The sequence below is a fragment of the Mytilus trossulus genome, chromosome 4 (assembly GCF_036588685.1).
Source record: "Mytilus trossulus isolate FHL-02 chromosome 4, PNRI_Mtr1.1.1.hap1, whole genome shotgun sequence".
Taxonomy (NCBI): domain Eukaryota; kingdom Metazoa; phylum Mollusca; class Bivalvia; order Mytilida; family Mytilidae; genus Mytilus; species Mytilus trossulus.
In genome coordinates, this window is record NC_086376.1 from 68872913 (window position 1) to 68900538 (window position 27626).

The window sequence follows — 27626 nt, forward strand, 5'->3', positions numbered from 1 at the left end:
TCTAGTGGTTAGTTGTCTCACTAGAAATCATGCAACATGCCATTTTTTATGCCCCACCTACAATAGTAAAGGGGCATTACTTTTTAATTTTAAAGCCAAATTAGACTTTTGATCCAATTTCACGGTTCATGGAACATGGAAAATGATAGTGCCAGTGGGGCATCCCTGTACTTTGGACACATTCTTGTTATTACTCATTCCTGCCATAGAGGGTTCACATGGCGTTAACCTCATTTTATTACCTCAATTGCAATGTTAAGATTTCAATGTAAAGTCAATATCTTAGATACAATGAGCAATGAATCAACTACATTTGATGCAGGTAATGATTGTTTGGTGTACATATGTTTTGCCAAGTTCATCCCTCCTTGATATCATCATCATGTTCATGGTTCATCAGTCAAAGTTTTTATGGTTATACTATTAATAGAAGGTCAACTATATTTGGTCTATGGACTGATTGTAAGATGTACTGATAGTCTAACAGTGGTTTAACCTAGAGCTCATTTTTTAGACCATTGTCAACATTAAGTTTTCCCGGCTAGGTTAGTTTCTCAAATTTTATAAGTAAAAGATTTACTCTATTTGGTGTATGGAATGATTGTAAGGTGTGCATGTCTGCCCATCGGGTTCATCTGGCCTGTACCATATTCAATCATGATATGTATGGCAGGCAAGACTTTTCAGTATGTGCATTCTTGCATGTAATCTTAAATTTATCTGTCATGTACGTATTACCCAAGCATAACTGCAAGATTATAACTTCCTTTTTAGAACATAAATGAAAATTAAAACAATCCCACCTGCGCTTTCTCAAAGAAACTTTTCCAGTGGGCTGTACTACTTTTGGGACAAATTATATCAAAATTATAGAAAACTTCATCGGCTCTAACTAAAAAAATGGACAATTTTATGTTTAGGGCGTCTTGAAATCTTTTGACAGCTTCCGAAGTGCTATTTTTCAACCTTTTAACCTGGACCAAATTACTACTTTCCTTTAAAATTCTGGACCCAAATTTTTTTAGTGTAATTTCACCCCCTACTTGCAATTTGAGGCATTGAACATGGAGAAATAAATTTGGAAGGGGTATAAAAATTAATGGCAAGTACCCCACTGTCAACACTAAGGACTATATTTGTGAAAAACGAAAATCAAGGGACAACAATTGTGGTCTCGGACCTATTGTATGGACTTGAGTGTAGAAGTCTGAAAACCACAAATGCCTTTTTGCTCATGCAATGGAATTCGTTTGATCTTTTTGAAAGAAAAAAAAAAAAAACATTTTTTAACTCCATGAATAATTTAATCATCAGATAAATACTGTAGGCATAACTCTATGAAAGCATTGTGAAACATAAGTTTCAATATTTAAAAAAAAAAGAGAATTAAAAGTAAAGAAATTGTTTAAAAGGAGAAAATTTTCCTGAGTTTCAGTTAATTTACAAATGATGCAAACTGGTGGTATAGCCTACTACCTATTATGAATAAAATTTGTCACTTTTAAAACTTTAAAAAAAAAATGAGATTTAATAATAATATTAAATTTTTGTAATACTGCTAATATTTTAAACACATATACAATCTACAGAAAATTTGTAATGAAAGGAACTTCAGACTGAAGTCAGCAAACATTATTTTCTGTATAAAAGTAAAGGTAATATGGAATGTTTTAACATCCTGATATGGTCACTTGATATATCTTGGCCTCCTTGGTTGGTCTGCCTGCTTGTCTGCCACATCCTATGTAGAGTTTTCCTCTTGGAGAGAATGCAAGAGAAAGTGGTAACATTATGTTTATGTCACTTGTTTTATAACTTGTCATCAGCAGACCAGCATTGTTCAGGATATGAAGCGTATGAGTACATGGATCAGGTATTATAACATTGTCTCTAGGTGTTGTCACTATGCCTGTTGGAAAGAATGATCTGTCCTTGTTGATCTCTTTGTCTCCTGTATAGATATTGATGATATCACCACCCTGTCCTAACACTACTACTCTACCCCTGACATCACTTACTTTATCCACCACATGAATATTTCCATTACTGGTACTGGTTATTCTCCCTGGAAAGATGAATAAAGGTTGTTTATGTTGATCATGTTCATACACTCTCTCATGGTCTCCTTTCTGATTCATGCATATTACCACTCCTCTTCTACGTTCAGGGTAGTCACTATTAACACCTGCTACTATAACTTTATTGTCACTGGTGATATGGACTGCTGTAGCAAGGAATGATGACATATTATATCCCGAGTCTGTTAATGTACCTGTACTATTACTGATTTGTTTCAGTCTTGATTGCCCTGTAGATATAAGTAGATTATTTGATTGAGTAACAGCCATATCATGAACCTTCATATTAAAGTTGGATAGTATGTTCAGTTTATTTTCTCCTGGGTTTACTTTCTGTATTACATTATCCATCACACTTCCTATCCACAATGTTGTATCAGGATCAGTACACATATATCCTACAGCTGAGAGGTTTGTTTGATGTGTTTCATTTATTACTATGGCTACATCCAATTCAGCAGTGGGTTTCTGATCACTTAGTAAACCTCCAACATTGGACTGAGTGATCACCCCTGGATTAAATATTGGAATAGATTGGTATTCTTCTTTTGTAATTGGAGTTTGCGCTTCAATGGATTTTTCAATCCTTTTCATTTCTTGAAAGTACTTTGTAGTGTCGGTAGTATTTATGAAATCTTCCATTTCACCATTTTTGTAGTCTAATTCATTTATGGAGCTGTTGATGGTATCGAGATCCTGTTCAATGGATTGTAGAATATCCTTCTTAGACTGATCCAAGTCAGTTACAAGCTTGTCAATGTGCTGGTCAACTGCTTTGTGTAAAACTTTCCCATGGGTAAGAATATCTTGCTTCACTTTTGAATGCTTTAAAGTTTTATCAACTATAAGTTTATCTAAAATATCTTTTTTCATAACAACATTTTTTTTATCCTTTTGTATTTCACTTTGACCTTCCTTCAGTTTGTCCATTTTTATCTTATAAGCTTCTGAAATTTCAATCAAGTCATGTTTCTTATGAACTTTGGACACACATGTTGGGCAAACAAGAATGTCGCAAGCTCTGCAAAAAAGACAGCTAGATTGTCCAGAATGAGCCTTACATTTTATGTTGGTAAAATCCAGTTCTTCTTGGTGAGCTGCTAGGTCCTTTATATTGATGATTTTATGTTCCTTTGCATTTCTGAACTTTGGATGTATTTTATCACAGCAGTAATTGCACATCAATAGACTGCATTGGATACATTTCCATTGAATAACTTTCTCAGTTTCACACAGCTGACAATTGATTGGAGTCTGTCCTTTCCAGATAGATTTAGACAAAGCCATAGTAAGTGCGTACTGTGTTCTATTTCTTCCTGTACATAGGTTAACTGACTTAACAGATAAATTTTAAAACTGTATATTAATTGTAAACATGACCTTTGATTATGTTGATAATTTAACTTTATATCTGAAGTTTTGTAGATAATGCAACTATATTTATACATTTTAAAAGTTAAAACCTTAATTTTATATATGTCAGAAACAATAACAGTTAGTGTACTTGTATATATATAGAAAATATTGCATTGAAGTTTCATGTCCCTGCTTTTCAACATGCATCTATATTCGAGTTTACACAAGTGTGGCATTTTGAATAACTGTCTGTATTACCATTTACATCGAAAATTACTGTAGTTGAAAAGGGGAAAAGTATTATGAGATAAATGTATTTGAAGAATCACCATGCATTATCATTATAGTTTTCAAGACCATTTCAAATAGATATGACCTGAGTATATGAGGTTCCATTGAATACCAGAGCGCAAAAGTAATATCAGTCTAGATGGATGGATGGATGGCTACTTAACATTCAGTGGTATATTGAGGATGACAACACATTTATAGGAAGAGAATATCACCCTGCTTTGTACCAGACTGATGCCCCACTTAGGGGCATTATGTTTTTCGATCTCTGTGTCCTTATGTCTGTTAGTATATCCATCTGTACTTCTGTTTGTTCCTCTTCAGGTTAAAGATTTCGGTTAAAAAAAAAATTGGTCAAGGTTGTTTTGATGAAGTTGAAGTCCAATCAACTTGAAACTTGGTACACATGTTCTCTATCATATGGTGTTCCAGTTTGAATGCCAGATTTGAGTTTTGAGGCAAATTTTGTGGTCCACTGAACACAGAAAAAGATAGTGTTAGTGGGGTATCTGTATCATATGGACACATTCTTGTTAATGTTCTTATTCTCAAGGTAACAGTCAGAAGGAAGGCATTTTACCCTACTCTTGACACATTCTTTATACTCTAATACAACTCCTCTTTGACCTTACTCCTTAATGCTGCATGCTTTTAGCAGAGAAGCAACAAATATTACTTTGAAATAAAATTGAGAAAGGAAATGGTGAATATGTCAAAGCGACAACCACCCGAACATAGAGCAAACAACAGCCGAAGGCAACCAATGGGTCTTGAATGTCTTTGATTTAACCCACTTTTGAACCCACAATCTTCTACACAATCGACATGCACAAAAAACGAGATCACAGAAACAGTTTTCAGTCTAGAAGAATTGAATCTGTTTCACAATCAACTTGAAACTTGGTACACATGTTCTCTATCATATGGTGTTCCAGTTTGAATGCCAGATTTGAGTTTTGAGGCAAATTTTGTGGTCCACTGAACACAGAAAAAGATAGTGTTAGTGGGGTATCTGTATCATATGGACACATTCTTGTTAATGTTCTTATTCTCAAGGTAACAGTCAGAAGGAAGGCATTTTACCCTACTCTTGACACATTCTTTATACTCTAATACAACTCCTCTTTGACCTTACTCCTTAATGCTGCATGCTTTTAGCAGAGAAGCAACAAATATTACTTTGAAATAAAATTGAGAAAGGAAATGGTGAATATGTCAAAGCGACAACCACCCGAACATAGAGCAAACAACAGCCGAAGGCAACCAATGGGTCTTGAATGTCTTTGATTTAACCCACTTTTGAACCCACAATCTTCTACACAATCGACATGCACAAAAAACGAGATCACAGAAACAGTTTTCAGTCTAGAAGAATTGAATCTGTTTCACAACCTACAACAGCTTGGAATTAGACAATAGTATATACAATTTATTAAAGTACAAGATTTGACCAGATTCTGAAAAAAACCTGGTTAATGTTCAAGGCATTTTTGATATATATTATTCTATGCTGTACCCCTATTAAATCAAATCATTAGTTTTTATGTATATAGATATTTGTGTATATTTGTATATGTGCATATCAGATATTGATAAATATACTCATGAGATTATAGATCTTTGATGGATTTTTGATATAACATATCTAATATAAGGTCAATGTAAGATAAATATCACCTTTAAAGGCTTTTGGTATAAGGCTTAGAATCTGGTGAGGGCAATTTTACCCATTCAACAGTTTTGTATAAGCCCCAGATAATGCAGAAAAGTGATGAGAGATAAAATTAACATTGTAGAAAAATCATATTATTACAATATTAAGTAAACAGGAATCGTTCTTGCAAAAGTATGGGATATTTGTACATTGACCTGTTTTTTTTCAGCATGTTTTATTAGCATGCTTCTTATTCTGTAAACATTTGTTAATTTTAATAATTATCTGTTAAAAAAATATTAAGTAAGTTTTTTTCTCTAAAAGTTAAGACTAACAAAAAGTGTTCTGAAATTTGATTTTTATGCCCCACCTACGATAAGTGTGTTCGTTTGTTCATCTATCCATTCATTCATCCATCTGTCCCGCTTCAGGTTAAAGTTTTTGGCAGAGGTAGTTTTGATGAGGTCGAAGTCCAATCAAGTTGAAACACAGTACACATGTTCCCTATGATATTATCTTTCTAATTTTAATGCGAAATTAGAACTTTTACCCCAATTGCACGGTCCACTGAACATAGAAAATGATAGTGCGAGTGAGGCATCCGTGTACTGTGGACACATTCTTGGTTGTTGAAGTATGAAGGCCATACCAGTATTCATATTTGCTTAATCACCTTAATGTATATGTGACTTTGAGTTATGTTATACACTATTATAAGATTCACATTGTTCTCTCCATATATACTCATGCAAATATAATAATCCTTTTTTTTCAAAATAAATGTTAAATTGTATGGATACCAAGAAAATTGTACTTTTGAAAAAAAAAAGATTCTATGTCAATTCAAGTCAAGTTTCATAAATATGCTCTGCTTATTGTTTCTGCAATTAAAAAACCTTCTGTTGGTAGGTAGCTGTATATCAGTTGTTATGATATTTTATTAACATATATTTATGTTATGGAATGAAGATTTATGTTTGCCAGCTTCAGACGTACATATTGAAATGTTATGAATATTATATACTCAGGATACATATGAGGATCCAGATGCGGCACCAACCCCCCAACATGCTACAGTACGCAATTCAGCTTTGCCTCCTCTTCCAAAGGGAGCTAATCAAAAGCCTTTTGTACCACCAGTGGAACAGCAGGTTCACAAATCTTATGTTTTTAGCAGGCTTAAGCACAGAGAATCTGGTTTCCTAATTGAGTGCTTTTAGTATTGCAGATTAAGCACACAATATATATGTGTTGCTTTATATTTTATATGCACTGTAATATGCTTGATGTGGATTTATATTTATATATAATCATTATACCAGCTTCTTAGTAACAGTTTTGTGGTGAAAAAAACATAATTGTTTCATGGTTTTAAGCAATAGCTAGGCTATTGTGATATTATCTATTGCTTTTGTGTGTATATAAATTTACTTTGAATGCCTACAAATTAATAGCAGTCTGTATCTGAAAGATAAGCAGCAAAAGAATACTAGGTTCAATGAAGTATTAGATTTTCACATTCTTAATCCTATATTATGGATTCATTATTATTTGTTGAATACCAAGTTTTGTGACTTTCAGTGGTACAGGGAAACCACAAATTTAAATTAATTCAACACAGACATTTGGAAAACACAAACCAATACCACGGAAATTGGTACCCACCAAAAAATAAATGAATCCACAGTATACCACAGTATTTGAATAGAAATATACAAGATATTAAAGATCTGGTCTTGTCAGTCAGAAATGTACATATGATAGACTGGTTTCAGGGATGCTTAGCAAGCATTTAATGTCAGATTATGGTACTTATTGTGGATCTAAATCATCAGTAAATATTAAAAAGTTTCAAAAGTGCTTATCAAGACTGTTTCAAATCCCATTTATGAATACATTTTTATGCCCCACCTACCATAGTAGAGGGGCATTATGTTTTCTGGTCTGTGGCTCCGTCTGTTCGTCTGGTGGTTCCGTTCGTCCGTCTGTGCGTCCGTTCGTTCAGGTTAAAGTTTTTGGTCAAGGTAGTTTTTACTGAAGCTGAAGTCCAATCAACTTGAAACTTAGTACACTTGTTGCTTATGATATGATCTTTCTAATTTGAAAGCCAAATTAGACTTTTGACTTCAATTTCACGGTCCACTGAACATAGAAAATGAAAGTGGAAGTTTCAGGTTAAAGTTTTTGGTCAAGGTAGTTTTTGATGAAATTGAATTCCAATCAACTTGAAACTTAGTACATATGTTCCCTATAGTATAATCTTTCTAATTTTAATGCCTTATTAGATTATTACCCAATTTCACGGTCCATGGAACATGCAAAAGGATAGTGCGAGTGGGGCATCCGTGTACTTTGGACACATTCTTGTTTTTATTTGAATTCTGTTGTCAAAAAGCAAGACACTTGAATATATATACAGTATACGAGTTTGAGTTTTGATGTGTAGTTCTTACAACTTAAAACTTTTATAATTCTTACCACCTAGAACTTTAATATATCTAAACACTTAGAACTTAAATATATCTAAACACTTATAGCTTTAATATATCTAAACACTTAGAACTTTAATGTATCTAAACACTTAGAACTTTTATAATTCTTCCCACTTAGAACTTTTTTTTTCTAAATACTTCCAAAAATGAAACTTTTTTATATACTTCCAAATTTTTGTGTATGTCTTTTTCACCATCTGTTTTCAAAGGAGTGTTTTATTTTCTGTTTGTGCAGTTCAATCTTTTATTGAGTGAATAAATTAAATGTGTGTATTATATTTATAACTCAACCAATATAAAAGAAAATAAAATTCAATAAAGAGTTTTGACTTTTTTAACTTAAGTACTATAATTCAGATAATGAATATAAAAAAAAAATACTTTAGCATTTGCATAATTGCTGTTTTTGAAACACATAAAGGTTGATGAAAAGTATAAAATTTCATAATAATTTTTTCAGATATATGAGCTAGAAAGATGATTAAGCACTGTATAATAGAGTAAAGAATATATATCTGTAATTTTTTTACATGACATTTTCTATGCTATTTTATTAAACTAATTTGCTGATTATTGTGATAATATGTTATTCCAGCAGTTATCTATATATTATATTGTGTATTTATCTATTAATAAGATGTATTTATCTATTTATATGATATATTAATTTATTTATAGAATGTATTAATCTATTTATAGGATTATTAATTTATTTATAGAATGTATTTATCTATTTATAGGATGTATATGAAGATCCAGATGAAGCTCCCCCACAGCCTTCCCCAAGTAGATCAAAGGTAGCAGTTTTACCACCAACACCTAAACCATCACAACAGAAGTCCCCATACCATAGCAGAAAACCACCACCAGCACCAAAACAAGAGGAATTTGAACAGGTTAGAATAAGAATAAGAATAAGAATAAGAATTTTATTAGTTTGAAATCCAAACAATAGGATTGTTACTAAAATACACAACAAAAAAACAAACAAACAGGCATATTAAAATTACAAAACGATAGTCAATAAACAGTTACACTACAAACATGTAGCATTGAAAGAAAAACAAAAACATAGATCAATAGTATTAATTATAATACTATTTTTGACAGCATGCCTCCTCTTTAAAGTTATGTATTAAAATATTATGCTTATGTATCAAAAAATATGTTATAATATACATTACACAGTTCATATATTGACATTATAATTGTTTCTCTCATTATACATTTCACTTATGTAGTTAACAATGATAAGTAAAATATCACATTCTTCGCAGGAAAATATAAAATCAAATTTATTTTCTTCACTCATGGAATTAAAACAGGGGACAATATTAGAAATTTCATTAAACATTTTGATCCTAGTTTTATTAATTTCTGAACATGTAATGATGAAATGAAATTCATCTTCCAACTCTTTATGGCATAAAGGACATATTCTATTTTCTAGAGCTGTTTTGTTGTATCTTCCACGTTCAACAGCCAACATACTATTACTTATTCTTATTTTAGCATAATTTTTTGTAACATTTTTATCTAAATTCAATAAAAGGAACTTTTCTAGTTCATACTTAACTTTAAATTTTCTGTAGGTTCTTAGTTTATTTCCATTTATTGAATTTTCATCATTAAAGAGAAAAAATTTCCAAAATATAATGTAATTTTCATTGAGCTTCTTCACGACAGCTAATAGTAATCGTTTTTTAGAGAAGGTACATTGATTTTCCCAAACATGAGTGAAATTTAATTTTGAAAGTAGCATTTTAACTTTTGAAGCAAATCCATCATTTAACTGCTTGTTAGCTTTATAAACATTATATAATAAAGACTCATTTTCATTTGACTTTAAAATATGTAACCAAAATCCTATAGAAGACTTAAGGGCCTGTATACCAATAGGGTACATTCCCAATTCAGCTAATACAGCTGTATTTACTGCCTTTGAATTAACATTTAGAAGACCTTTCGCAAATTTGATTTGGAGTTTTACTGATTCCATAGATAAATATTGAGATTCAAGAGTTTTGTTGTTCTTCACAATATTAAGCGACCATATCTCACTACAATACAGTAATATTGGACTAACACAAGAATTAAATAGTTTCATATGGGAAGAAACATCCATCTTATCTGAGTAGAGTATTTTTTTAATACAAAACAATGCCTTAGAAGCTTTTTTACATAGGAGATTTACAGCATTAGTGAAAATTCCTGATGGCTTGAATAGTATACCTAAATATTTATATTCTGTGCAACATTCAATTAATTCATTATTCAATACAAACTGGTCTTTTGTAAGTTTTTTACCACTTTTATTAAATATCATTGTTTTTGTCTTGTCAAGATTGACAGTCAAGTTCCATTTTTCACAATAAGTATTTAACTTGTTTAGACAATTTTGTAAACCTTCTGAGGATTCTGAAATTAATACTAAGTCATCAGCATATAAAAGACTAGACAATTTTATGTCATGTAATGTTACAGGATCACATGTGTTATCAAACATTGAGGTTAAATCATTTATATAAAACGAAAATAAGGTAGGACTTAGAATGCAGCCTTGTTTTACTCCAACTGAGGAAGGGAACATATTAGTAACGCCTTCAGTGACTTTAACTGCAAATAAAACTTCCTTATACATATCTTTAAGGATATTAAAGAATGGTCCATTTATGTTATATTCAGCAAGTTTGTGCAACAGAGCTTCTCTATTTATAGTGTCAAAAGCTTTTTTAAAATCAATAAAACATGCATATATTCTTTTGTTTGATTTAAAAGCCTTATCAATAATAGTTTTTAAAGTTAGGATGTGATCACTAGTTCTGCATCCTTTTTTGAATCCAATCTGTTCACGACAAATAATATTATTAGTTTCTGAATACTTTTCTAAACGGTTATACAAAACTCTTGTGAAAAATTTTCCTAAGCAGCTAGAAAGTGCTATACCTCTGTAGTTTGAGGGGTTATTAAAACACCCTCCTTTAAATACTGGTTTAATATAATTTTCTCTCCATTTAGAAGGATATATGCCAGTAAAAAGAATTAAGTTAAATAATTTAACATACATGTTGACGTTCATAGTACAAGATATTTTTAACATTTCATTTGTTACTCCATCAGAACCACATGCTTTCTTATTTTTCAAGGCTTTCATAGCAAGAAGCACTTCCTCTGCAGTTATCCTAACATTTAGTTTTTTGTTGCAATTATTCAAAAATTGATCATCATCCCATGATTTAAAACCAGAATTTTTGTCATGAGTAGTATTCATTAGATTTTTGAAGTATTCAAACCATTCTTTAGCTTGAATGTTTGAACTAGGATCATTCAATTCTTTTTTCTTTAAAGTTTTAACAGTTTTCCAAAACTCATCTGAAGAATTATTTGATTCCAAAATTTTTGTCAGCATTTTATTTCTAAATTGTCTATAGTTTTTCCTTATTAATTTGTTAAGTACCTTTTTTTTGGACATAACTTCTAATCTTAGTTGCTTATTCCATGGTTCTTTACATAATTTCCTAGTATGGTGTTTTAAAGCTCTAAATTGTGCTTCACATTCATTATTATAGTAGGGTTTTTTTAACTTTTCGGTTTACTTTTGTTATTCCTGAGCGTGGATTGTTTTGGACCAAGAAAAGCAGCATTATACAATAAAGATGATATATTAGAAACATTTTCATTAATTTTTTCTTCTACACTGGACAAGTTATTTTGAACAGGAATTTCTGCTAAGTTTTCTATTTCAGAAATAATTGGTTGGAAGTCAGTTTTTAATAAGTTTAATTTAAATGTATTTTCATATTCATTACTCCATTTTATGCACTTTAAAGGAGTTTTTAAGTTTTCTGGGGATTGCCTTTTTATTTGAGACATGATATTTACTGTTATTGGACAATGATCTGATACTGTTGGGTCAAATTTATTTATTGAAAAATTTATGATACTTGGCAAGAACCCGGAGCTGCAAATACAGTAGTCATCAATAGAAGTTCCATTATGATTAAAAAATGTAATTTTTCCCTTGGAATCTCCTAAAGTTCTTTCATTTAAAATTCTTAATTGAGCAGAAATGCATAACTCTATTAATTGTTTACCATAACTGTTGGTGTTTTGTGTTATCTCAGTACTTCTTGATTTAAGCACAGCATCTGCTATGTAATTAATAGGTAAAAAATCATCTAGACTGTCATCAATTTCATTTGTAATATAATCGGTTTAGTCACGTTTCTCCAACATTTGATAATTAGACTAAAACAACATTAGGGATTAGGGGGTCCTCATAAGGACTGGCATCGTGATAATTACCTGTAATTCACCTATATCAGGTCTTAACTAAAATATCGTAAAAAGGGATATTGTTAATTTTTTTTTATATCAAAACATTAACAAACCATATATTTTTGGTCGAGTATAACCCGAAACTGTAACATAATCATTTTCATCCGTATTTGATATACAAAATGAAAAAGTTTATTGAACAAAAAAAAATCTTATATAGACAATGGAAATCTTAATCTAACTGAAAATCTTTAAAAAAAAATATCAAGAAATAATCTCGAAATTATTTTTTTTAAAAGATTTTTTTGTATTAAGGCAGCAACCATTTGATTTTCTGGAGGTTTTTTTTCTGGACAATTTTATTTTTTCGTCTGCGGCGAAAAACAATCTATTTTTTTTTCGCGACAAGTCGAAAACAATTTTTTTCTTTCAATTTTAGCATTACATATAGTGGCAGCTGAGGGTGAAACAAACATTTTTTTTTTCTCAGAATCAAAAACAATTTTTTTTTTTCTCCAGTGGGAACTGGGTTGGTGAATATTGTGCACTACTAGTATTTTCGATGTGTACAATTAATGCAAGTTGACTGAGAATTTTAAATAAACTGTATCGGTGATAAAAAGCTGCGTTTTGTACTTTTATATAAGCTTCATGACTCAAGATAAATAAATTCTTAATAGCTCTCAAATACAAAATGTTAATTTTTATTCAAGATCGAAACATTGTAATCTATAATACATTACTATGAAAAATAGACAAAATTATAAAAAAAAAAAGCAAAAAAATGCTTCCGGCCGTACGGTAACGGATACTGGATGTGTAGTGATTGATAATTTGGTCTTAAAAATTATTTGTTGCTTATTTGTGTTTTTGTTCAGTTCTTTTATTGTTCTGTTGCACCAATGTCTCAAGATAAGGGAGAGTGTTGGAGCCTGTAATTCAGTGGTTGTCGTTACTGTGTAATATATTCGTTTTTCGTTCATTATATTGTACATAAATTAGGCCGTTACTTTTCATGTTTGAGTTGTTAAACATTTGTCTTAAGCTTCTCGTATACTTTTATAGCTGACTATGCGGTTTGACTTTGCTCAGCGTTGAAGGCTGTACGGTGACCTATATTTGTTTTAATATCTGTGTCATTTGGTCTCTTGTGAATAGTTTTCTCATTGGCAATCATACCACATCTTCATTTTCTATGTATAATTGTTAACTTCAATGTCATTTGGTCTCTTGTAGAGGGTTGTCTTATTGTCTATCATACCATGCACATCTTTTTTTATATAAAAGAAAAAAAATACATCATTGCGTTAGATTATATCGACTTTTACAATTTTGGGAGACTATTAAAAAACATATATATATATCTTTAAAACCTTTTTAACAATATTTTGATTAAGAACAGGCGAATTACAGGTAGATATCAAGATCCAGTCCTTAAGAGGACCCCATAATCCCTAATGTTATTTTAGTCTAATTACCAAATGTTGGAGAAACGTGACCACACCATATAATCAGACTCACTAGCATTGATATGGGCATTCAAATCACCAATTAAAGCAATATTACCCTCTAAAGAAAATTTGGTAATATCTTGCTCTAGTTTTTCAAATATTTGTTTATCACAATTAGTTCGCATAGTGTATGATGAGTTACTGGGCGGTATATACATGGAGCAGATGAATAGATTTTTCTCAAAGCCAAAATAATTTTTGTCAAGTTTAAACCACATCATGTCACTCATTGTTTTATCAATTAATTTAACACCTTGCAAAATTTCCTTTTTAATAAAAGTGGCTAAACCACCCCAAACTCTATTAGTTTTAGACTGTCTGCAGTTAGTAAAACATTTGTATCCATTATAAAATAAAATATCCTTTGAGGAGGCATGTGTCTCTGATAAGCATACAATATCAGATGTCATTATATCACTAAAATTTTCATCATCTAGTTTACATATCCTGTCTCCACTTAATTTTCTAAATAAACCATTAACATTACATGAAGTAATTGATACATTCCTTGACACTTTAATACACATATTTTTGAGTTACAAAACAAATAAACAAACATCATGAACAAGGATAGGGTTTTCATTAACCTAATTATCTAATGCAATTAGCAAATGTATAATTCTTTTAAAATTGTATCAATTGTTCATTGTTGTACCACAATGAGATATATTTTGTAATAGTTATTAATTAGAACTGTTTTATTCATAATAGAATTTTAAATTAAAGCTTGTAAAATAAACAGCTAGAGTTATCCCTCTTTACCTGGCAAAAAGATCAATGACTAAGAGAGAAAAACAAAAATATGAAATAAATTTACCAAGAAATCTAGAATTTACATCTTTTTAATTCTTCTATCAATGTAAAAAGAAAATGGGACTTTAAAGTATTTTTTCCCTTACTTAAAGTACACAAGACCCTCTGGCCTAAATCAACATGTATATATTCACAAGTTTGCCTAAATCAACATGTATATATTCACAAGTTTCTTAAAGTTAAAAGGAAAAAACATTCTTTTTAACAATAACTATTATGATTGTTTTCACACTTTTTGTGCAATGATTAAGAATTTAATGACATTTAAATACATTTGCAAATGCAGATGCAATACTGGTCGCTAAGTCAGAAATCTGACTTTGGCTAAGGTCTCTATCCATTTCATGTCTGTATGATTGGTTGTATTGAGATGTACTGTTGTCATAATTTCTGTAGTAGTTAACTTCTCCATCAGTATTGTATGAATTGTTGTAATCAAATGATTTTCTTGTACTATCATTTCTGTAATGGTTAAGTTCTGTCTTATCATCTTGAGTATACCAATTATTGTTATACAATGGTCTCCTAGTGTTATCACCCTTGTATTGGTGACTTTTATTGTAGCCTGTATTGCTGAATCTGTGGTTGTAATTGTACTTGGTACGTCCTCTATAGTTTGTACTGTGATCAGACTGACTCACTCTCTTGGTCTCTGATTGCCTTTGTGGAAACATGTTTTTTCTTATATTTCCAGCAAGAACCCCAGTGCCTTGATATATAGACAAACGAATGGAGTCAGTGTACAAATTTTCCATAATATCTCCATTGTCAGCTGTGAAATTATTATTTTCACATATCAGTAGTTTAGGTGTTGTTGCAAATTTAAACTTTATCATTGCATTCAATGCTCCACTCTTTCTGTTTAACGAGGTGTATTTAGTTGGGATAACTAAAGAAAGCACAACACTATTTGCTTTACCTAAAGCTTTGTTTACCATTTCTTCATATCTAGGGAATATATCTTCAGCCGAATCATCTCTCACTTTGATGTCATTAATTCCGACATGTATAATAATTGATCTTGCGGAAGAAATATCCTCTAATGCTTCAATAACGTTTTCTATTCTGTATGTTGTTTGTTTGAGACCTGATTGTCCAGAGCCTGCTAACAATCTTTTAATGTCTACCTTGTGGCCAATAGAATCGTGATAAAAAATAGTATCGAGTTTTGCATTATTCAAATATGCACCATTGACTGCAGATTTTTTTGTTGTATAGGGTATGTCCCCATCATTCTTGTTATTTTGTGAATTACTTTTGTTTAAATCTAAATGTTGTTGGATTGAGTTCTGGTTCTCATCAGTTGTGTGATACATTCTGTCAGAGCTGTTTTGGGGTTCAGCTGTTAGATCAAGATTAGATGCCAAGTTTTCTTCTTGTTGATCATTGTTGAAGGAAGAGTTGTTATCTTGAGATACCCTTTGTGTTTGTTTTTTCCATGGCTCTCCGTCACGATCATACAGAAATGACTGAATTCTTTCTTGGAGGTTGTGAATTGATTTGTCTTTGTCGTCTATCCGCTCTTTGAAGGCCATTTTCAAGTTGTCTTTATCATTTTGTATCTGTTCAAGTTTTAGGGAAAGTTTCTCAGTTTCAATGTTTGATTGAATTTTTTCTTCTCTGATTACACTGATCTGATTTTGGTGTTCAGTTTTTGTGTTTTCAAGTTCTTTTGCATACTTCTTTTGGTTTCTATCTTGTAATTCATTAAGTTGTTGAACTTCTTTTCTTAATGATCTAATCATATCATCTTTTTCTTTTATTTGATTTTCAAATAGTTTTATTTCAGGTTGGAGTGTCTCAGATGAACCTTTTGATTTTTTGATTTTTCGAAGTTCCTGCAGAGTATCTGTATGATTTATTCCTAAAATGTCTATTGTGTTGGCCAGAGTTGAAGTGATTTTGACTAAAGATTCTTCAAAAATGTCTAACCTGTTGTTAATCATTAAGACTGCATTTGAATCAACCGGTTCTGGTAAATTTATATTATTTTCATCTTTATTTGTAGCATTTGTAACGGGACCATGTTTCTCACTTTTATTCAGTGTTTTATCCTTATTTTCGGTCTCATGATTTTCATTATCTTTCTCTGAATTTGTTATTGGACTGGAAAGAAGTATTTTTGGATTAGTTTCTTCAGTCATGTCAGTATTGGTGTCATTTGAAGTATTGGTGTCATTTGAGGTGACACTTACACAGTTGTCATTTTCTTTTTTGTCTAGTTTGCTAATAAGATTATCGACCAGTTGTTTACAGTTTTGAAATTTGTTATCACAAAATGATTCCCAATCTTTACCTTGGATTAAAATTTTCCCAGTTGTAAGATATATGATGATTTTGTAAAGAAAGTCATCATCAGAGTCTACTGAGCTTCCTTTATTAGATACAACAAATTCGGTTTGAATAATTTTCTCATTTTCAGATTTCTTATCAATCCATGTGACATCATAACCATTGCCTTCCTTGTTGTAAATAATTTCTCCGAAAGCAGATATCCAAGCATGAATTCTTGTATTTGAGATTATAAAGCTGGCACAGTTTCCTTTTTGTTTGTAGAATGATTTATCAATATATTCGAAAGGGATTATCTTTCCGTTTGAAGATTTCTGGCTATTTTTATATGTTTCTGTTACATTGTAAAACTTAACAAGGCTCTCTACGTCTGTGTTTTTTTTAGATCGGGTTATTTTGGCGGCCATTGTTGTTTTGTTTTGGTTACCGCAATATAATGGTATTCAGATATGTGTCCCTTTTAAACTCAAATATTTAGTTAATTTAGGTAAATTTTTCATCCCTCCTTGGACATGATGTTTTAAATACTCAAGCTTTCATTGGTTGACAAGTTTGTGTCACTTTAGTTCATATATCAGTTAGTTTGGAGAAAAAATATGCGTACTCAAAATATGGTGGCTGCTATCGAGGTGCGTTCGATTTGTGGAAGAGAACACACCAAAACCTAGTAAATATTTTTTCAAAAAATCCTGACATCTTAGGGAGTAATACTACCACCAAATCAAAAGAACTGGGTAAACAAAACAGACAACACCTTTAACATCCAAGACAAGTACCTTTACCAAGCAAAGATAAAAACCAGCGCTAAAAATAAATAGGAACAGATAAAATATTTAGTGTGTTGAGGTCAGCAAATATACCATGCAGAAGAAACCTTACAAATTGATATAAATTCCAGGGTGTAAAAAAAATAAAATTCAACACCTGAGGTATATGACAAGAAAATCTTCTTACTGAAATTCTTTCTGTCTAGCATTTTACATTATTAATAATCTACAGAAATGTTATATCATTGAACCTTATCAAGTTTTAATTTTGTGGTAAAGGTTTGGTTTGCATGCCTTAAAGACACTGTTTCCACTATTTAACTAACATGTTGTACATAATACATGTACAATTCTCTCTCATCTAGGGGTAGTACTAGAATTTAGTTATTATATATCTTTTTTTATTTCCCCACCAAGAGGAGGCAGAGGCATATAGTTGTAGTATGTATGTACATTCTGAAATTGGTTTTTGGGGCTAGTGATTTAATCAAACCAAATCATTTGAAATTTGCAAATTTTATTTTTTTAGAAACCATTACACACATATCCAGTTAGAATATGAACGATTTCGACAGAATTATGTGCTTATATATCTAATAAAGCAGAAAATAGTAAATATTTTTAAATTTCAAGATAAAACCTTAAGTATTCACCACCATATTTTTTTGAAAATTGGGAATGTTGTTTAACATAAGCATTCTTATAAGTTGCTATGTTAGTGTGGCAAATTTTTTTTGGGAAATAGAAAAATGTAATGTGCATACATCTCCTTGACAGGTGCCCCTGATCTTGATCTCATTTTAACAATTGATTGCTCTATGTTATGTTTTTAAAAAGTAAAAAAAATTGGGATACCTGTTCTTGTCTTGATATTTTACGTATCAATTTTAGAATGTTATGTTTAAGTAGAGATGTGAAAAATTTAACTTCTGGACATTATATTTGTCCGCCAAAAATTGTGACCATATAATAGAAAGGCAATCTCATTTTTAAAAAGGGGCAAAAGAAGCATTTTATTGCTTCTCACAGAAGAATAAACTGAGTATAAGGGAATGGATATCTATGAAGTTGCACAACAATACTTCATATTTCAAAAGGAAGGTTGGGATTGATTTGGGGGGTTATGACCCAAACCATTTAGGAATTGGAACCCCAAAAACAAGGATTTTCTGGTTTTCTGACAATAACTTGAGTGTCTATGAATCTCTATGAAATTGAAAACACTAAATAAATTGCTTATTTTCTGACTGGATTTCAGTGGGGTTCAAACTCAAAGTCTTATATACTTGGAGTTATTGTTGATACAAATTTGGTTTAGAATTAAGCTTTGAATTCAACAAAAACTGAACATGAGGGGTTCCTTGATATGCTGAATCTAACCATATACATGTACATATATTAAGATTTTTGATTTTTGGACCCATTTTTTTACAATAATTTCTTTTTCTTAGAAAAAATAACTCTTTCTTAACATTGATTTAACACAGGTTCTGGGTGCACTTTACTCTGAAGTAACTAAGTTACTAATAGCATGTTTGTCTTTACTATGTTTATTTTAGTTGGAGTATGAGGTACCAGAGGAAATATTGAAAGGAGAAATGCCACAGGATGACTATATGACAATGCAGCCTTCAGTAGGTCTATTTTAAACAACATACTGGTTCTGTCAGTTAGATCCATTAAAATTCATCCTTCAACTGATGTTCATTGTAATCAAATCAACCTTTGTAGTTCATCAACCTGTCAACACATATATATATACCGTTAAAACTGCTTTACAGTTTATATATATTACTTATGGTCCTGCGTCAAGCTTAGCCTTATATTTTGGCATTGCAAAAGTCACTCTTGTTTATTAATATCCAGTTATAAACACTTATGGTCCTGCTCCCTGCTGACACATATATTTTGGCATTGCAAAAGTCACGCTTGTTTATTAATATCCAGTTATAAACACTTATGGTCCTGCTCCCTGCTGACACTTATATTTTGGCATTGCAAAAGTCACACTTGTTTATTAATATCCAGTTATAAACACTTATGGTCCTGCTCCCTGCTGACACTTATATTTTGGCATTGCAAAAGTCATGCTTGTTTATTAATATCCAGTTATAAACACTTATGGTCCTGCTCCCTGCTGACACTTATATTTTGGCATTGCAAAAGTCATGCTTGTTTATTAATATCCAGTTATAAACACTTATGGTCCTGCAACCTGCTGACACATATATTTTGGCATTGCAAAAGTCATGCTTGTTCATTAATATCCAGTTATAAACACTTATGGTCCTGCTCCCTGCTGACACTTATATTTTGGCATTGCAAAAGTCACGCTTGTTCATGAATATCCAGTTATAAACACTAATGGTCCTGCAACCTGCTGACACATATATTTTGGCATTGCAAAAGTCATGCTTGTTCATTAATATCCAGTTATAAACACTTCTGGTCCTGCAACCTGCTGACACATATATTTTGGCATTGCAAAAGTTACGCTTGACAATTAATATCCAGTTATAAATACTTATGGTCCTGCAAACAGCTGACACTTATATTTTGGCATTGCAAAAGTCACGCTTGATAATTGATATCAAGTTATATATACTTATGGTCCTGCACCCTGCTGACACTTATATTTTGGCATTGCAAAAGTCACGCTTGTTCATTAATATCCAGTTATAAACACTTGTGGTCCTGCGCCCTGCTTACACTTATATTTTGGCATTGCAAAAGTCATGTTTGTTAATTAATTTCCAGTTATAAACACTTATGGTCCTGCACCCGGCTGACACTTATATGTTTGCATTGCAAAAGTGTTCATTAATATCCAGTTATAAACACTTCTGGTCCTAACCCCTACCCTTTCCTTTTTAGCTCACTTGGCCTGAAGGGCCAGGTGAGCTTTTCCCATCACTTTACCTCTGGCGGTGTCCACGTCATCAGTCGTCGTTAACTTTTACAAAAATCTTCTCCTCTGAAACTACTGGGCCAAATTTAACCAAACTTGGCCACAATCATTATTGGGGTATCTAGTTTAACAAATGTGTTCAAAGACCTGATCAACCAACCAAGATGGCTGCCACGGCTAAAAATAGAACATAGGGGTAAAATGCAGTTTTTGGCTTATAACTCAAAAACCAAAGCGTTTAGAGCAAATCTGACATGGGGGTAAAATTGTTCATCAGGTCAATATCTATCTGCCCTGAAATTTTCAGATGAATCGGACAACCCGTTGTTGGGTTGCTGCCCCTGAATTGGTAATTTTAAGGAAATTTTGCTGTTTTTGGTTATTATCTTGAATATTATTATAGATAGAGATGAACTGTAAACAGCAATAATGTTCAGCAAAGTAAGATTTACAAATAAGTCAACATGACCAAAATGGTCATTTGACCCCTTAAGGAGTTATTGGCCTTTATAGTCAATTTTTCGCCATTTTTCGTAAATCTTAGTAATCTTTTACAAAAATCTTCTCCTCTGAAACTACTGGGCCAAATTAAACCAAACTTGGCCACAACTATCATTTGGGTATTTAGTTTAAAAAATGTGTGGCATGACCCGGCCAACCAACCAAGATGGCTGCCACAGCTAAAAATAGAACATAGGGGTAAAATGCAGTATTTGGCTTATAAATCAAACTAAAGCATTTAAAGCAAATCTGACTGAAGTAAAATTGTTTATAAGGTCAAATATTTGCCCTGAAATTTTCAGAAATATCGGACAACCTGTTGTTGGGTTGCTGGCCCTGAACTGGTAATTTTAAGGAAATTTTGCTGTTTTTGGTTATTATCTTGAATATTATTATAGATAGAGATAAACTGTAAAAAAACAATAAATCTTGGCAGAGTAAGATCTACAATAAGTCAACATGACGGAAATTGTCAGTTGACCCCTTTAGGAGTTATTGCCCTTTATAGTCATGTTTTAACCATTTTTTCTTAAATCTTAGTAATCTTTTACAAAAATCTTCTCCTCTGAAACAACTGGGCCAAGTTTATTATAGATAGAGATAATTGTAAGCAGCTAGAATGTTCAGTAAATTAAGATGTACAAACACATCACCATCACCAAAACACAATTTTGTCATGAATCCATCTGGGTCCTTTGTTTAATATTTATATAGACCAAGGTGAGCGACACAGGCTCTTTAGAGCCTCTAGTTCTTAATGGGGATTAAATTTTATTTGAAGTCTAGATTGAGATTGATGAAGAAATTTAGCTGATCTGGATCTGGATGATGAACAATGGAACTATAATGTCCTCAATTGCATCTGTGTTCCTTTGGACAAATTTCACATTTACCATTGTTTCAAGTTCAAACAGAGCTAAACTGTAATGTTGGTTTATATAGTATGCAGTTGTTCTCTTATTAAAAGAAAAAAAAATCCAAATGAATTTTCATGTTTAGATATCAGATTCGTTTAACTTGAATTCTATTCTCTAAGTGAAAATAATCTTTAAGTTTCCCCTTTGAAATTTGAAAACAGAGATTTGTTTTTAGTTGCAAGCCACACAGATCTTTGTTCTTGCATGAAGCATGGGTATATTTAGTTTCTTTGAATGTTGGTTTATTGATTTTCTCTTACTGTCAATAACAAATTGTGTAAAGTATACCATGGAAATACTTTTAAAAAACTTTTCGCTACATTCTAAAATACTTGGCTTGCTTAAGTTTTTGTTTTTTTTCCACTGTAAATTATCATAAATACCTTTTAGACTATTATTGTATTTACGGTACCATATATGTAATTTACTTTTGTTTCTATAGCAAGAAGATACAAAGAAAAAGAATAAGAAGAAAGGTAAAAATGTTTATAAGAAAATCCTGTCTTAAAAAAAAATATTTAATAATACAAATTGTACATAATATATATATTAAAATCATATTAAAAAAAATAATATTTGCAATGGAAACAACAACATCAGTTAGAATAAACAATTGATTTCTAGCTCACCTGGCCTAAGTTGAGCTTTTGCTGTTTCCTTGCGTTTGTTGTCTGTTTTAACATTTAATTCTTAAAAAATCTTCTCTTAAATGGATTGAAACTTAGGTTTGTCTGCTTCATCTATGGGAAACCAACTCTAAAGATTGTAATTTTTATCCAAGTTGATAAGTCAACATGACTGGTGTGGCTATAAATAGAACACAAGAGTGAATCTTCAATTTTGGCCAATATCCCTAAAAACTAAAGCAATTAAAAAATTGACATAGATCAACATGATTAGCATAACCAGCTCTATCTACCTTAATTTCCATAAAAAAAAAAATTATCTGCATGGTAAAAACTTTTTTTGTTTTTCAACAATCCAGAATTCTGAATGAAAATGAAAATTCATCAAGATTTATCATTATAATTTTCATTCCAAGACAGATACTAAGATGAATTTTTAATTATATTGAAAAAATTATAGCGTTATAGAAATGGTAATTTTCTGATTTTGTTATACTACAGCAGCTTCTGGTTGAAATGTAGGCTGTCAAGTTAAAAGATGTAAATCTTATATATTAATAAAAAAATTAGCTATTAGAATGATAGTAGATGTTGAATATATCAATGAGACATACTTGAAAAGTATAGCATGATTTTTTTTAATTGTGTGTAGCCACACAATTTTTATCCAAGTTTCTATGATGAGTTTATTTATTATCAGATACTATAAAAGATTTGTCATGAATATATTTTGTTTACTGTATGGTTTTCAAATATTTTTTATTGTTTATTTACATTGAACAGGTCATGAAGGTGTGCAAGTCTTTCCAGTTCAAAACGGTAAGTTGTAATATCCAGGTATTTAGCTTGGTAAAGATGGATATACAGAAAAAATGAAATTCTACTAAGACTCTCAACTCCTTTTGATTGAGATTGATTAATGAAGAAGACTTATCTCTAAATTATAACTTACCTCGATCAAAACAAGGTGTGCATTTACAGGATCTGCTTTCTCTATAGGAGCATCTGAGGTCATCCCTAGTTTGTGATAGAGCGCATGCTCAGTCTAGGTTTCTATGAAGTGTTTTATGGATTTGTTTGTCTTTCATTTTTTGACATAACATTGTCAGGTTATCTTTGACTAAAGTGTGCCCTTGGTATCTTCTGCATCTTTTGAAGAAAGAAAATAATAATTCAGCAAATATTTACTCTCCTCTTTCATTGAGACATATAAAAGAAATTTCAGCAAAGATTTGCCCTTCCCTCCCATTTTTCAGACTATTCAAAGAAAATTCATCCCCTCCAATTGAATAAAACAATTTTGATAAAACTTAAGCCACCATTTTACATGAATCTCTCTGAATGAGAGGATTCTGTAATGAGGAGGTGAATTCAACCTAAATTCCACTCCCTTTTTAAAAGAGAATATTTTGTAATAAGAGGTGAATTCAGCCAAGTCTCCCATTGTTGAAGTTAGAATTTGATATAGCCAATAGATTTAGACTGAACAAAAAGCACAGGTGCAGTAGAAACTTTTTAAAGCAAGTACATTCAAAAGATATGATAGCAAATGCTCAGTTTTCTTTGTATGTTTTCAAGAATTTTAATCTTTTTTTACAAAACATAGTATGAAGTAACAGCACAGTTTTATTTTGTATTATAGGAGGTCAGACTTCCACATTACCCCCCAGACCTGGTAAACGTAAGTATACAGTAAATGATGAAGATCGATGTAGGAATTATTTTTTTTAAATAGACATCCCCTCTACTTTCTAATTATTAATTAGGTATCAACCATTGACTGATGATTGTAAAAAGGAAAAGAAGATGTTGGATCAAAGCCATTTCGTGGCCCTTTGAATTACAGAAATGATAATGTCTTATAACATTCTTTAAAAGTCATTTACCAAAATTTAGGCAGATTCTGGATTTTCTTTCTTTCAATTTGAGACCCAAATAATAGCAATACAAATTTAAGGTAAAAGTCTGAGTCAGCCTTTTATAAAGTATCATTTTTTTTTAGTTATTTATTAACTAATGCTCTTTCAATTTATAGAATCAATTTAAATCCTTGATCTTTTTAAACTTCACCTACTGTAAGAACATCTTTTTCACTGATGATTTTCTTTTATAGATAAACAACTGCCTGTTCCTCCTCCTATGGATGCAGCACCTGCTTCTCCAGCAGAAGTTAAAAGAGAGAGTTCTGGTAATGAATTATCTCCCTTTACATAAAAATTTAGATCAGAGCCATTTGGTGGCCCATTGAATTACAGAAATGATAATTTCTCAGATATTTATAAAATTGATTTTGCAATATGTCTGATGAGTTATGAAAATCAGTGCTGTTGATTATCCAATTGTGAAAGAATATTTCCCACTGGAAATATAGATATAATAAAATTGATTTGTAAACCCCCTTTGAAAGTGACCAGTTGTGATGTATGTGCTCATTGTGTATCTGTCAGACACCTACTTCCTATTTCTGATACTTTGAATTTTTCAATATGTTTAAGAAAAAAATAAATATTTTTTGTCATATATTTCTTAGGAACATTGAACATTGATAGTGATAAGTTCATAGTAGTTATAACATGAGTGAGCTTTTTGATCTGTCAGAGACCTACTTTCAGTTTACCAATACTTTGATTTACAAGAGGTGGTATGCTCATTAGAACAACACATGCTTTCTTATCAAGACATTTACAGTAGAATCATGTCAGACTTTATTATTGGTTATATAGCATTATCATATTATACCTTTTAATAAGAAAGTTTTTTTTTCCTTTACAGGTAGAACAAAAGTAGAGAAAGTCAATAAAGCAGTGAGTAATTAACTTATTCATAATGGTTTTTTTTATATAAATTTCAAAACTCATATATATGAAGATGTGGTATGAGACTACTCTCCATCCATGTCACAATTTGTAAAAGAAAAACCATTAATAATAGATCAAAGTACGGTCTTCAATATAGAGCCATGGCTCATATCAAACAGTAAACTATAAGGGCTCCTTAATATGACTACAATAAGTGTAGAACCATTCAAACAGGAAAAACCAAAGGTCTAATCTATATGAGAAACAAGAAACACTTATCAATTACATAAAAAAAGACAACTACTGAACATCAGATTCCTGACTCATGTCTCTTTACACTATTATTAATATATTTACCAGGTTGGTAAATTAAGATAATATTGGTTTCCATGAGCTCTTTCGAAAGTACAAAGATTGTGTTTTTCAATTGGCAAAAGACAGCATTTAAGAAGATATGAATATATGGAGAAGTCCAGTATACATCAATTAGACAGCAACCAAACAAATAGATAAACAAATAAAACATTGATAGTAAAAATATAACAACACAATAGGTGGCAAAGAACAAAAGGGAATATGTTTTCACATTTCATACTTTTTTTGAAACTCCATTCGAATGATAAAATTGATTAAAGTCTTAATTTCAATAATTGTAAAAGACATGGTGTATAATTTCAGTTATCTTTGGAAGAGCAGCCATGGTATCATGGAGAAGTAGACAGAAATATTGCTGATAATAAATTATTAGGAATAGGAACTGTAAGTGGTAGAACTTTAAAAACATATTTATATTGATCATCTTTAGTGTTGTTACTCAAAATTTTTTAAACAGTCTGGGTGCTGGATTTTCTCGCTGTGTTGAAAACCTTTTGGTGGCCTTCGATTGATTTCTGATCTTTGGTCGGGTTGTTGTCTCTTTGACATATATTTTCTTTTTTTTTCACAATTTAACATAGAAAACATGGAAAAGGTAAAAATCATTTTTTTTACAATGCAAGTTATTATGCCCCATCTCTGATCGTAGAGGGACATTATGTTTTCTGGTCTGTGCATTCTTGCGTTCGTCCCTTTCTTTTCGTCTGTTCGTTCGTTCTTCTGTCTGTCTGTCCTGCTTCAGGTTAAAGTTTTTGGTCAAGGTAGTTTTTGATGAAATTGAAGTCCAATCAACTTGAAACTTTGTAAACATGTTACCTATGATATAATCTTTCTAAATTTAATGCCAAATTTAAGTTCTAATCCCAATTTCACGGTCCACTGAACATGGAAAATGATAGTACAAATGGGGCATCCATGTACTTTGGACACATTCTTGTTTTTGCTATTCTTTTATGATGCATATTAGATTCTACAACTACATCAAGTGTGATAAAATTAGAGTATTTCTTCACTGTAAGTTGTTTTAAAATTTAGGAAATTAAAAGATAAGGCTTGATGAGCTTTTTGAATACTGTGGATTGGCTATAATTTAAATTTACTGCGACAAGTGCAAAAATGTTGGATTGGATGATATTCAATGGTGAAATCTTTTTCATTTGATTTTTAGACATAAGTAGATGAATCTTATTTTTCTTGATGAAAAAGATGTGTTCTTAATATGTGATGTCATGTGGAAGGGTCCCCTTTTTTCATGACATCACAATAGGATTTTCAGAGGACAGAAAACACTTAAGGTCGTAATTAAATTTAATCAATTTAGAAATGATATCAAAGGAAATACATGTTTTGTATAAAAAAATAATCAACCAGTCAGGATAAAAATAAATTGGATAGAAATTAGAGGAATATATTTAGTATATTGGTGTATATTTTTTTCATAAGATATGTTGCATACCATTCAACCATTGTACTTGACATTATACCGTGTTTGTGAAATGATTTGTTGAAAATGAATTATAACATAACCAGCTCTTATTACCAGGATAATTGTTCTTGCCGCCAAACCTGCACAAAATTGAATTTGAAAATTGAAAGCAAAACAGTTACATAAATTATATTTTTTAATTGCAGAATGGTTGCTACTTGATAAGAAAAAGTAAGAAAGGAGGAGAAACAAAACCATACACTTTAGCTATATTTTATGAGAGTCAAGTTTTCAATCTGAATATTAGAAAGAAACCAAACCATCAGTATGCCTTAGGGATGGCCAAACCCGGTGAACAGGTACATTGTTTTATACATATATTAGTATATATCATTGATTGTGCATTGGTACAATTATTTAGAACATTGTAAGGTTGTTATATCACAAATGTTATATGTACAAATCTGCGCTACATTTGTCCAGACTTTCAACTTTGAGGTTATGACAATTATAATGTTGTTAGTTTTTAGTCCTGTATTTACT

General features: G+C 31.1%; 2 protein-coding genes across 5 annotated transcripts in view; one reads left to right on the top strand and one right to left on the bottom strand.

Moving 5' to 3' along the window:
• LOC134715825 (basic proline-rich protein-like) overlaps nt 1–27626 on the top strand; it is an 87862-nt gene that overhangs the window by 56583 nt on the left and 3653 nt on the right. For all 4 annotated transcript variants that reach the window (XM_063578309.1, XM_063578310.1, XM_063578311.1 and 1 more), the window contains 10 exons: nt 6408–6530; nt 8612–8767; nt 19092–19166; nt 22301–22334; nt 23268–23303; nt 24127–24165; nt 24598–24672; nt 25257–25288; nt 25961–26041; nt 27290–27442. In XM_063578309.1, the coding sequence (XP_063434379.1) occupies nt 6408–6530; nt 8612–8767; nt 19092–19166; nt 22301–22334; nt 23268–23303; nt 24127–24165; nt 24598–24672; nt 25257–25288; nt 25961–26041; nt 27290–27442 (804 nt within the window). The remainder of the gene's footprint in view (nt 1–6407; nt 6531–8611; nt 8768–19091; nt 19167–22300; nt 22335–23267; nt 23304–24126; nt 24166–24597; nt 24673–25256; nt 25289–25960; nt 26042–27289; nt 27443–27626) is intronic.
• Nucleotides 1671–3376, bottom strand: LOC134714349 (uncharacterized). The gene has a single exon (XM_063575589.1). It carries the CDS (start codon nt 3363–3365, stop codon nt 1671–1673), a length of 1695 nt encoding a protein of 564 aa, XP_063431659.1. The 5' UTR covers nt 3366–3376.

Excerpts from the sequence above, each read along its gene's own strand:
- LOC134714349 (XM_063575589.1), bottom strand. The coding sequence starts at position 3,365 with ATGGCTTTGTCTAAATCTATCTGGAAAGGACAGACTCCAATCAATTGT.